The 13,479-nt window shown below is 41.0% G+C and overlaps 1 protein-coding gene across 2 annotated transcripts; it reads right to left on the reverse strand.

Moving 5' to 3' along the window:
- Positions 1–608: 608 nt before the first annotated feature.
- Positions 609–12,082, reverse strand: LOC114291913 (disease resistance protein RPP13). Of its 2 annotated transcripts, XM_082869947.1 has the most exons (3): positions 10,216–12,081; positions 2,342–2,560; positions 648–873 (listed from the first exon to the last, which is right to left on the reverse strand). In XM_082869947.1, the coding sequence occupies exons 1-2, from the start codon at positions 11,820–11,822 to the stop codon at positions 2,494–2,496; spliced, it is 1,674 nt and encodes a 557-aa protein (XP_082726073.1). In that variant the 5' UTR covers positions 11,823–12,081; the 3' UTR covers positions 648–873; positions 2,342–2,493. The 2 variants fall into 2 exon arrangements, with proteins under 2 accessions (XP_028091599.2, XP_082726073.1); XM_028235798.2 differs by lacking the exon at positions 2,342–2,560 and having other exon boundaries at positions 609–873; positions 10,216–12,082.
- Between the last annotated feature and the right edge of the window lie 1,397 nt (positions 12,083–13,479).

Consider the following 13,479-nt stretch of genomic DNA (forward strand, 5'->3'; position numbering starts at 1 on the left):
ACTCTCTTTTAAATTTTTTTGTGTCACATGATATGATTCTAGTAGGTTAATATAGTTAGATTGCTATAATAGGTTTGACGCCATTATATTGACTTGAATTGTGGATCTCACTTCATTGGAAGAGAGGGCTTTCGTTTGTGTCAGTGGTGATGACAGTAGTGATCTTATTGGTGGTGGTGGATTTTGGGCCAATATTTCCTTAGTCTACAAAAATGTCACGTTTTAACCGTTCAACTAGACTCGCCTCATAGCATTTCTTATTAACCACCCAATTCTTTGCAACATGATTTGTTTGGCTTTGTGCTCCTTGACCTCATGGAAGAGCTTAACTCAACCATCAAGTGACTCTCCATATAGCCTTTTTTATTAACCACCCTATAAGGGGTGTTTGGGAAGTTGGGTTGAGAGGATTTTTTGGCTAAAATAGTTAATAAGATAAAATGACACATTCAAACTATAATTATTTAATTTTTTCTCACAATCATTAAATCAATTACAAAAAAAAAAAAAAAAAAAAAAAAAAATCAACTATCATTTCAAACATAACTTTTTTAGACAGATTCAAATAATTAAACAATTAAAAAACCAACTAAAATAATCAATATATATTTTGACAATAGAATGAATGTTCATAACCATATATATCATTACAATTAAAAAGTGATAGTCAATAGTAGAATGTAACCACACAATAGTCTTTTACACATAAATAATAAAAAGAGAAGTCATTGGAAATCCAAATACAACCAACATGACAAGCACACAACATGACAACAAATAGAAGGAAAAATAAAAAGAACTTCTAGTCTCCAACAGCACAACAGGCACACAAGCATCACCAGCCACTTTCTTTGGTTCCTCCAACTTTCATTCCTGTTAAATAAATAAAATGAAAAAAAAAAAAAAAAAAAAAAAAACTAAGATGTAAGATGTAAGAAATGTGTTAAAAAATAAAAAATGAAAAACAAAATTCTTAAAGATGTATGTAAAATATGATATCAATTATCACATGAGTGACACATGAGATGGGTCAATTACTATGGCCCTGTTTGGTAGAGCTGTGGGAAAGTGCTTATAGTTTATGTCTTAACAGCTTATAACTTATAACTATGAACATAAGCTGATTTCTGACTTATAAATTAAGCTTCTCCTGCCCTACTCAAAAAATAAGCTGATTTCTGACTTACAAAAAGCTATAAGCTGCATTGTTAAGCTAAACCAAACACATCAAAATAACTTAAATTAAGCTGAAAGCTGAAATAAGCTGAAAAAAAATTGTACCAAACAAGGCCATATCGATTATCACACTTGAGGTAGGACATGTGCTGATGTGAAACTATGAGGTGGAGATGCTATTTAAAATATAGCACTACCGCCTTACTTTTTACACATTGCCAATATTAATTTAAACTGTAACTAATGCATATTATAGGAGGATTATCCCATTTTCTAAGCACAATTTTTTAGATAATTGAATGATTGAATCATAATATCTCTTCACAAATCGTTTCATTTGTCTAACTCACTAAACTAGCAAGGAACTAAATGCTTGGATTCATCATTTGGCAGATAAGAAAACAAGCTCTATGAAAACTAGTCTATATATGAATTAGTTTAATAAAAATAAAAATAAAAACTCCTAAAACTCTTGTTTTGTGGAAATTCACTAAATTCCAAAAATATTTTATAAAAAAAAAAAGAAAGAAAAAGAAAATTCAACATGCTTTTAAGCAATTTTTTTTTTTTTACTTTTTACATGTAACTAACCTAGATGTACCTTAAAAGTAAAATATTTGTAAAAAAATATTTTAAAAAATTAATAAATATACAAGAATACGAAAAAAGTAAAAAAATTACTTAAAATATTTTAAAAAATTCCTTAAAAAAAACACAATTTTCAAAAAATTAAAACCAAACAAGGTGAATCTTATATGTTTGGTTTGTGTTTGAGAGATAAAAAGTACGAAAAGTTGTTTGGTTTGGTTTTTTTCAAAAGATGTTTTGAAAAATTATTTTGAAAGAAAGTTTTGGAAAAAGTGATTGATTTGATGTGTGTGAGAGAGAGATTTGTTTGGAAAAGTTGTTTGGTTTACAAGTTTTGAGAAATTTTTTTAGGAAAATTTGTTTGGTTTGATTACTTTTAAAAACTTATTTGTAGAGAAAATTTTCCAAAAATTTTTCAGAAATACAAACCAAACGAACCCCACCTAGCTAGTTTACCAAACATACATTGTTAAGAAAACACACACACACACACATATATATATATATACTATATATTTAATTATACATAGAACAAATAAACTTTACAATATATTTTCTGGCAGCAACGATTACTCACCTGTAACTTGTTTTCTTTGTTAGTAAGGCCACTCACCCGGCTCTGCCGTAGCCCAATTTTTGGGGACAGGGATGGACCTTAATCTCTCTGGGATGCTAATATACCTCTCAAGGTTGTTCAAACCCAAACCCCGAAGCAGAGGCATTCCTCCTTCATCCACTTGTAACTCCTCCACAACACAATAGGAAAGAATTAGAATTTCGAGCTGAGGGAACCCTCCTGCAGTGCAAACAAATTTATTTACTCTGTGGTGAAACAAGTCAAGAATTGTCAGCTTTGGAAGCTTCTCCAATGACGGCATAGGATCTTCCCCCATTTCAAATCCAAACAAGGAGAGGTATTTGAGATTCGGTAAGAATTCGTGCATCTCTGTTGGTAGCTTTCTTATATGTCCATGTAACTTCAATTGAAGGAGGTGCTGGCAGTGAGAAAGTGGTTGCAGTGTAGGATTCCAAACAGTTTTCGCAAATATAAATAATTTTTGAAGGTTTCTTAATCTACCAATAGAGTCTAGAGTGAACCCCCTGCTTTCTCCATTAAACATTACCACAAGCTGACGAAGATTGATTAAATCCCTTGATGGATTAAATGTTAGGATCAAACACACCCAGAAATATATCTCACACACACAGGGAACACAATATTTACGTGGTTCGGCCCAATGCCTACATCCACGGACAGAAATGAGAAGTTTTCACTAAAATGGAGCAAAATACAAAATACAGAGGAGGAGATGAAACTCACTCAACTCACAGCTCTCACTCTCTAATTTCTGATCTGTATCTCATCCTCTCCCTCCCGTCTCTATTTATACACAAAGGAGTAGGTGGGAGTGCCTTTGGGTAGCCTCCATGCTTGACTTCGGCAGCCTCCTTCTTTGACATGGTTGGTAGCCTACTTCCTTGTTGACCAACCAAGGTGTGTTCACAAGATAATTTCCCCTTCACATGGGGTGAATTCAACAAATCACCCCCTCAACCCATGTGAAGTGATCCACTGCATACACTGCTGCTAATCTTGTCACGCCCAAATTCAACAAAGTCTGCATCTCTTCACTGAGACGCTGCATCCCCTGAAGCTAGAGATAAAACACCAGAGATACAAGAGGAGGAGGGAATCCGACATCCTCAACTCAACTCACACCACTCTCTGATTTGGAGAGAGCCACTGCTCCTATCTCCCACAGATCTCTTCCATGCTTCTGTCTCGGATGTCTATACCTGCTATGCTTGAACTTGCGCAACCAAGATATCCGACACCCCCTGATTGGATGTCCTGCACCCCCTGCTTGGATGCCCTTGACTATCATGCAACTCCTTGCATGATGAACACTGGAGCAACTAGAAAACTTCAGAGTTTGACACATCAACATCCTCAAGTTTCCTTGCTCGGAGCTTATTTCGGAACAACCAGCCTTTGCGTGGTTCGGCCCAATGCCTACATCCACGGACAGAAATGAGAAGTTTTCACTAAAATGGAGCAAAATACAAAATACAGAGGAGGAGATGAAACTCACTCAACTCACAGCTCTCACTCTCTAATTTCTGATCTGTATCTCATCCTCTCCCTCCCGTCTCTATTTATACACAAAGGAGTAGGTGGGAGAGCCTTCATTCTTGACTTGGGTAGCCTCCATTCTTGACCTTTGCTATGGTTGGTGGCCACCAAGCTTGACTTGGTTGGTTGTCTTCCTTTGTTGACATGAGGATCACCCCTTTCACATGGGGTGACCTTCAACAATCACCCCCTCAGCCCATGTGAGGTGATCCACAACAAAACCTGCTGCCAAGGTATCAAGCACCCCCTGATTGGATGCCCTGCACCCCCTGCTCGGGATACCCTTGCATTACCGTGCAGCTTCTTGCATGATGAAACACGGGAGCAACTAGAAAACTTCAGAGTTTGACACATCAACATCTTCAATTTTCCTTGCTCGGAGCTTATTTCTGAACAACCAGCCTTTGCTTTCTGCACTTCAGAACAACTTCCCAGCGTTCTCATACGCCCGTTGTCTGTGCTGCAATCCCTGATGTTCGGTTCTGTCTCACTTGTACGTCCGTACTGATGTTTGACAGTTAGCCCTTCTGCCAAGACAACTTCCATCGGTCTGTACAAGGTATCACTATGCAACTCCGTGCATAGTGCTCGCACCCCCTTATTGGAGTGCATTGCAAAGCTCACTTTGCGACTTGAGATTGCATCCCTCCCTTCCATGCATCTTTTGAGAGGTTGCAAAATGTCTCTAACACGGAAGCAAAAGAAACTCTCTTCTTTACTGGCATAGTCTCTACAGATTTGGTTTCTTTGCTCTGAACTTTCTTCAAGATAGGCTTCACTGGCTCAGATCTGTGCACCTTTGAACTGCCTCCTTGCGTTCCCGTGCACCGTTTTCGCCATTCCTGATGAAAGCCTTGCTCAATCATACGCTTTGGTTGCGTATGTTCTCTCTTTGTACCCTTTGACTGGCATTTGACAACACTCATCTTTGTCAAAGCTTCTCCTTCCAGTCTATACAGTTTGTTGCACAATTTGCCTTGCAACATTTCTCTATCACCTCTGCGTACATGAAGAACCCCGCCACTAGATGAGAAACAATTTCCTTTTAGATCTAGCATACTTAGGGAGATTAGATTCCTCCGTACTCCTGGCACATGTCGGACCTCAGATAAAATTACTTTTCTTCCATCCTTAGTAAGGAATCGCACTGTCCCTATGCCGACAACTCTATTCACTGTGTTGTTGGCCATCCGGATAGTGCTACCGCTGACTCTTCGATAAGTGGAGAAAAGCTTCTTATCCGCACATATGTGGAACGTACACCCTGAATCCAAAATCCAGCCGGGTGTCTCCAACTCTGACGAGATTGTAAGCAACACCTCTTCATCGTCAGAGGAATGCACTGCAACTGCTGTAGTTGAGGGACCTCCGTGTCCCTTAGCCTTCTCTTTGGCTTGTCTGTCCGCCTTTTTCTCTGGGCAATCTCTTATTACGTGATCCTCTTGATCACAGTAAAAACACCTCCTCGTGTTGTCCTGTCTGAACTGTGAACGCCCTCTGCTTTTACTTCTTCCTCTACCTCTGCCCCTTTCTCTATCTCTGCCTCTACTTTCTGTGACAAGGGCATGGGACTGCTCTCCTTCCATCTCTTTCTTCCTTGCCTCCTCGTTGAATAAGGCGTCTGTGACCATTCCCATGGTCAGCTTCCCTTCGGGTGCAGAATTACTGAGAGAAACCACCAACGTCTCCCAGCTATCTGGTAAGGAACTGAGTAATAATAATGCTTGCATCTCATCCTCCAACTCCATTTTGATTGATGCAAGCTGGTTCACAAGGCTGTGGAATTCACTGGTGTGTTCAGCAACAGACACACCATTCTTCAGCTTCAAGTTTATAAGCCTTCTCATTATCAAGGCTTTGTTCCGTGCGGTCTTGGACTGGTACATGCCCTCCAATTTCATCCATAGGGCATAGGCGTCTGTCTCTTGGGCAACATGGTGGAACACACTGTGGTCAATCCACTGTCTGATTTGACCGACAGTCTTCCGGTTATTTTTTATCCAGTCCACATCCTTGTCTCCATTTGGTTTGACCCCCTTTAGCGCTATAGGATCAAACAAATCTCTACAATACAGGATGTCCTCCATCCGCGGCTTCCATATCGCATAATTAGAAGCGTTCAACCGAATCATCGGCCCTGAAACTGATGTGGATTCCCCCATCATCCAGAAAATAATCTCTGTTTGAAAAACAGGCTTTGCTATGAAGTCCGGACTACTCAAATTAGCCGGAAAAGCACTTCGGATTGCCAAAAATAAAAACTGCGAATTTTTGAAAAACTTATTTGCAAAATCTGATCGTACGGATGTGTCCGGAATACTCCAAATAGTCAGAAACCACTATTGGATCACCAAAAACGGACTCCAAATGGCTTAGATCAAGCCAAAACAATTTTAACGGTGCAGATCGGCAGAATCTGGTGCGTCTGCGAAGCACCAGATTACTCCTCCAGTTATGCTGACGTCAGGCTGGCGTCATCGGCTCAGTCAGCGGCTCGGTCAGCGGCTCCGGCTCGGTCAACGCGGCTCCTGCTCGAGCGGCTTGATGCGCGCGCGTGCGGCGCGTGTCACGCGTGAGATCACGCGTCGTCTACCTCTGAAAGCGCGTGAGGCGCGTGCATGCGCGTGAACTCACGCGTCTTCTACCTCTGAAAGCGCGTGCGGCGCGTGACGCGACTGGGATTCACGCGCCAACTTCTAGGGGCGCGTGAGAGCGCGTCTGGCCTCTGTTGGGTGTCTGTTTTATGTTTCTGGACTCCTCTCGTCGAGCCCTTGCTCCTGGTATGCTCAAAATCTGATTTCGAGCAATACGATTTCTGGGCAGTTTCGGAACAACACTCTGTTTGTCCGCAAAACGCACAACACCGGCTCTGATACCACTTGTTAGGATCAAACACACCCAGAAATATATCTCACACACACAGGGAACACAATATTTACGTGGTTCGGCCCAATGCCTACATCCACGGACAGAAATGAGAAGTTTTCACTAAAATGGAGCAAAATACAAAATACAGAGGAGGAGATGAAACTCCCTCACCTATAAATGGAGGTTGAGAGGAGAGAGCAAAATGTGAGCAAACCGTGAGACAACAAAGAGAGTGAGAGATGTGAGGCGGAGAGACCGTCTCCCTCGGTGTGAGCGAGGGAGACGGGTGAGTGGCTGAGTGAGGAGAGTGTGAGCTCCTCCTCTATTGTAATCTTTCTGTAATCTCCTCATTGGTATAGTGATAACCGGTTACTCTCCCGTGGACGTAGGCATTGGGCCGAACCACGTAAAATATTGTGTCTCCTTGTGTGTGGGTGTGTTTTTCTGCTTGCAATGATTTCTATAAGGTCTTGGGCGGGATCCCAGATCCCAACAAGTGGTATCAGAGCCGGTGTTGTGCGTTTTGCGGACAAACAGAGTGTTGTTCCGAAACTGCCCAGAAATCAAGTTGCTCGAAATCAGGTTTTGAGCATACCAGGAGCAAGGACTCGAAAAGAGGAGTCCAACCATATAAAGCAGACACCCAGAGGAGTTGGCACGCGCCCCCACGCGCCGCCTGAAGAAGGCGCGTGAGAACCAGTCGCGGCACGCGCCTCCACGCGCCGTGAAGGAAGCCGGCGCGTCGGCCCAGTCGCAGGCACGCGCCCCACGCGCGGAAGAAGGAAGAAGACGAGTGGGGGAGGCGCGTGTATGGCACGCGCGTGCCACGTCAGCAGCCACGTCAGCTGCCACGTCATCCGCAGGAGGAAGAATCCTGTGTTTCGCGGCGAAGGTACAGCCGCAGATCTGAGGCGTACAAAATGTTTTGGCTAGATCGAAGCCATTTGGAGTCCGTTTTTGGTGATCCAATAGTGGTTTCTGACTATTTGGAGTATTTCGGACACATCCGTACGGTCAGATTTTGGAGATGAAGTTTCTGTAAAAAGAAGGCAGATTAAAGTGGCAGACGGCGTTAGGGGCAGTGGACGGAATATTCTGTTGGTACACGGAATATTCCCTGAACTTCTGAAAATTTCAATTTGGCCCAGAATTTTCAGAAAATTGTGGTGTGGCCCAGTTTTCGGGGAAAGTTTTTTCAGTGAGGTCCCTGGAAATGCAGCGAAGGTTGGTCCTAGCTAAACGGACCGCTCCGGACGCAACCGCGAGGTCAGAATAGTGAAATTCTGAACGGTTTGTAAAGATTGTCAAAACATGGGAGTTTGTCATCTTCAATACTCGAAGGAAGGTTGCCGGATATTGTGGAACGCTGCGGATTCACTGAAGAGGTTAGAATGGGCAGATTCTGACCAGATTGGACAACCAGATACAGATTGATATAGATCATTGAAGACCAGAGGAGATCAGGCTTGATCAAATGGCAGATCGAGGGAGATCAGGATTGGTCAGGGGCGATCAGAGGATTGCAGACATGATTATCTCAAGATCAAAGGTCTAGGAAAGTTCTGTCAAAAAGACACTGTCTAAGGAGACTGGTTCTTAAGTGGGACCGGTTGTGACCCCACCAGTCTTTCCTGGGAACTTTCCTGGTTGTTGAGGTGATCGGAGGATCTGGTTCAATCAAAAGAGAAGACCATTCATCGACGGATAGATGATTTGGCAACCAGTACAGGCTCAGGGAAATACTGTGGCTGTTGGAGCTACTGTATACGAGAAGGTACTAATGGTATGTGGACATGTAGAACAATAGTTGCAGAGGAGCATACTAAGCGCAGAAGTACAATTGCAGACGTGCAACAGTGCAAGGGTACGCTAGAGTGTCGTACAGAGGCGCGAGAAGAGTGTGCAGCAGCGGGTTGTTGACAGTTCACAGGAACTTCCAGACAGAGAAATTGAGACAGGTAAAACGCAAGAGTGCGTGCCAAGGAGTGGCAAGTCTTATTTCTCTATGGTGGTTTCTTTAGTTCCATGGCAGCGGAGGATAGAGTTGATGCGGATCTCTCAGGCGAGCTCGACGCAAGGAGACCAGAAGCCATGGGTACGGGCACTATGCAAGGAATTGCATAGCTGACGATGCTTTGACAGATGGAGCTACTGTCAACCATCAATCTACTGGACAGCAAATCAGGGATTGCAAAGGCACAGACAACAAGCGTATGTGGAAACGCCAGGAGGTTGTTCAGAAGTGCAGAGGGCAAAGGCTGAAAGTTCAGAGGAAAAGCTCCGAGCAAAGAAGACAGAGGACGTTGATGAGATAAACAACGAGTTTTCTATTGCTCCAATGACTAGTCCTGCGAGGTAATGCATGACAGTCAAGGGCATTCCAGCAGGGGGTGCAGGACATCCAATCAGGGGGTGTCGGATATCTTGGTTGCGCAAGTTCAAGCATAGCAGGTATAGACATCCGAGACAGGAAGCATGGAAGAGATCTGTGGGAGATAGGAGCAGTGGCTCTCTCCAAATCAGAGAGTGGTGTGAGTTGAGTTGAGGATGTCGGATTCCCTCCTCCTCTTGTATCTCTGGTGTTTTATCTCTAGCTTCAGGGGATGCAGCGTCTCAGTGAGGAGATGCAAACTATGTTGAATTTGGGCGTGACAAGATTAGCAGCAGTATGTGCAGTGGATCACCTCACATGGGTTGAGGGGGTGATTTGTTGAATTCACCCCATGTAAAGGAGGTGTCTCTCTTCCATGGGAACACACACAAAGGTCAAGGAAGGAGGCTACCAACCATGTCAAAGAAGGAGGCTGCCGAAGTCAAGTATGGAGGCTGCCCAAAGGCTCTCCCACCTACTCCCTCACCTATAAATGGAGGTTGAGAGGAGAGAGCAAAATGTGGAGTAAGTGAGGAAGAAAACCGTGAACCAAAGAGTGCGAGAGATGTGAGGCGGAGAGACTGTCTCCCTCGGTGTGAGCGAGGGAGACGGGTTTGCTCACATTTCCATCCGGTCATCAACCTCAATATAGCTTAGAGTTTGAAGGTTTGTTAGGTTTTCCACTCGGAAAGGCCACTTGAAGCATCCAATTAAATGTCTCAACTGCTTTGCATTGCATATCTCATCTGGTAACATAATTGAGCCATAATATCCGGAAAATTCCAGGGTTTGTAGGGTTTGCAAGTTACCTATGGATGGTGGAATCTTGTTTTTTTTGGAGCCACTTATCCTAAAGTACCTCAAGTGAATCAACTTCTCTATTGCATCAAGTAAGCTTATATGCTCTGTTTCTTCTTGGGAATGATTGAAGCTAATTTCCTCAAGATCTAGCACCCTCAACAATCTCAATTTTTTGTACAGAAATTGTAACTCTCCTATTTCAGCGGATTCATTTTTTGAGTTGAAGAACAAAAGGGTTCTCAAATGCAAATTTGATGAGTGATCAAAGGAATCAAACCTTTTTAATCCACCGCTATGAGAAGCTAGTCTTCGATGTTTGCAGGGAGATAGTGCAGAATGAACATTTCCATCATTGATATGAAGGAATTTTAACTCCTTCGACTTTTCAATTGCAAAATCTCGAAGAAGATCATGCACTCGGCATCTTCCAATTCTCATCCAATTTCTTTTAGCTACTTGAATCAAATTTCTGTCAATCAGCTCATTTAGATGTTCTGCAGCTGTCTCCTCTAAAGTTTCTCCGTCTGCTGCTTGTATGAAACCTTCTGCCACCCATAACCGTATAAGTCTCTCTGCATCAATTTCAAAATCTTCAGGAAACAACCCCAAGTAAAGAAAGCACGACTTCAAGTGATGAGGCAAATCATTGAAACTTAAAGCCAATATTTGTGTAACACGAGTCAAGGCATGGCTTTCAAATTTTGTCTTGGGCCACTCATCGGGTTGTTTTCTTGACAATAGCCCACCCAAGACGACTATGGCCAGGGGTAAGCCATGGCATTTTCTGACCATATCTCTTGCCAATTCCTCCAAGCTTGGAGGGCAATGACTTGTTTTATCATTGGCCCCATCATGGTTCGGAAACACTTTTTTACAAAACAATTCCCAACCTTCTTCTTCTTGTAGAAATGGAAGCTCATGGACAAATGTTCTATCACCAGAACTCTTGGCAACAAGTTTGATACGAGTGGTGATAATTACTCTACTTCCTTTCTTGTTGTCTGGGAGGGCTCTCCTCAAGCTTTCCCAAGCATCTGTATCCCATACATCGTCAATCACCACCAGGTATCGACTTTCTTTCAACAGCTCATGCAAACGGCCTTCCAAATCTTCTTGTCCCATCTTCTCCAACATCTCCAATTCACCTTTGGTGGTGGGCATCTTGACAGATTTTATTGTTCTTCGAAGAAGATCCTGGATGCTGTAATCCTTGGATACAGAAACCCAACCTTTACATTCAAATTTATCTCCAACACTGCTAGAGTTGTAAAGTTTTCGAGCTAAGGTCGTCTTACCCAAACCGCCCATGCCCGCAATCGAAATCACACGTTGATGGGGCGTTTCTTGGAGAAGTTCAGATGTCAGTAACTCAACATCCTTGGTGAAGCCCACGACATGTTGGTCGTCTTCATAAGGTGTTGTCCTTCGTAGTTGCTTGAATCTCTCATTCATGCTACTTGATCCCTCCCCAGCAGCTTCGATATTTCTAATCTTGAAAATTTCATGATTTCGATCGATTTCATCGAGTCTATTCTTCCATTCTTGAACCTCCTTTCCTATCCCATACTTGTTTGCTTGTTTGTAGATGCAAAAGTATTTTCTGAGGCAAGCCTTGAACCCTGTCCTTTTGGGTCCAACTTTGAGAATAAACTTGTCAATAATATCCTCGGCTTCGTAAGCAGCATCTCTAATATCGGACACCCATTTGCGTATCCTACTGTCTTGATCTTGTTTTTCTTCTGCATCTTTCAAGAAACACAACATGTATTCCAGTTTGTTTTTCAGAGAGTTGACTTCATCTCTCACTCCTCGCAAAAAATTAACTTGTTCGGTGAGAAGGTTACCAAGCCTTTGCGCTACGGAGGAGACAATAGCATCGACCATCCTAGGCAATTATGTTCCTCAAGACTCTCACTAATTTGAGAAGGCTAAGAGATGTAGGTGTATTGAATTTGGGTGATTGATTTTAGGAAGAAGGGAAATTCAAGAGATTAGTTACTTCAAACAAGAAAGAATGAAGACTTGTATAATAGAATATGATGTGTTGTTGCCTCTAAAAAGGAAGAGGAATTTAAGCAATACCTCATGGATGCTTTCAACTGAATAATGGCGTATAAGAGTTATACATAACTGTGTGATTGTTTAAGAACTCAATACTTTCCTTTCACAATGATAATTCGATTTCGAAAGGACACTTAAAGGGACTTGATATCCTTCAACTTGAAGGCTTTCATTTCATGGACATCAAAAACCCTTGCCCACCTATATACATACATAATTCTACTATACATAATTTTAAAAATGGGCATATTTTGTACTATCTATTTCATAACTATACCATAATGATTTGTAACAAAAAGAAGAAAAACAACTCTTACTTGTGGTCGATTTTGTCATTTAATTTGTTGAGTTATGTCAATTTAGTGAGAAATTATTCAATACTTCTAAAGTAAGTATAAGCGGTACTCCAAATGTGTTGTTATTAGTATAAATTATGGAGGGAAACACTATGGGACACACCTCTTAAAGGATGTGTACCATATGCACCTTATAACTAAAGAAAAAATTGTGTAATTTCATGCTTTATGAGTTATAATTAAACAAAACATCTGATATAATTAAAAATATTATGAGTCATAATTAAAATAATATCACAATTAAAAAAAAAATTATCATAAAAATAAGAAAATAATATAATTAAGTGTGCATATGATACACCCTTTTCAAGGGTGTACATATTAGATTTTGCCTGTTATAAAGTCCACCACTTTTGTGTTGAAATTTTAAGAAACAAAATATTAAGTGACAATTTGTAAATAAAATGAAATATTATTCTAAAAATATTAAATAATCTTTTCAATGTAGTTCAATGGATAACATTCAATAACGACATTAAATGAGTCAGTAGTGTTGGGACAAAGGCTCGTGTTGTGGCTTATATTTTGGAGCATGTTTTTGATGATTCGAGTCGTTCATATTTTGGAGTGTATCGAGTAGAATATATCTGTAAAAAATCAAGTTAATCAGATATCGTTAACCCTTTCATCCACTCACATTTGTATTCATTTTAACACTTTAAATCACAATGTCATTTATTTTTGAAGACACAAATGTGAGTAGATAAAAGGGTTAATGATATCTAATTAACTTGATTTTTTGTAGGTATGTTCTACTCGATGTACTCTAAAATATGAACGGTTCGGATCATTAAAAATGACACCGAAATAAGCCCATGAGACAGCACAACAGACACCCCAAATCCTAAATATGATACTAAGGAAAATTCTATGATATGTCCCACGTTTGTGACCTTGGTTATATCTTATTGTCGTGTTATTTATAATTTTTTGTGATACTGATTATTATACTATTTTAATTATGATTTAAAAAGTTTTTTTGTTATACCTCATTTTATATTTAGTTATGACTCATTATTATTATTTTTTACAATTATGAACTAAAAACATTTAATTATGACATTTACCATGACCCATAAATATGATATGAATTGAGGAAAATATTTAGAGTAATTAATTCTATA

This window comes from Camellia sinensis, chromosome 5 (genome assembly GCF_055761805.1).
Source record: "Camellia sinensis isolate YWXY chromosome 5, ASM5576180v1, whole genome shotgun sequence".
NCBI lineage: Eukaryota > Viridiplantae > Streptophyta > Magnoliopsida > Ericales > Theaceae > Camellia > Camellia sinensis.

Coding starts and splice junctions, on each gene's coding strand:
- LOC114291913 (XM_028235798.2), bottom strand. CDS start 11,822: ATGGTCGATGCTATTGTCTCCTCCGTAGCGCAAAGGCTTGGTAACCTT. Junction 874..10,215: donor CATAGCGGTGGATTAAAAAG/GTTTGATTCCTT, acceptor TTTATTTAACAG/GAATGAAAGTTGGAGGAACC.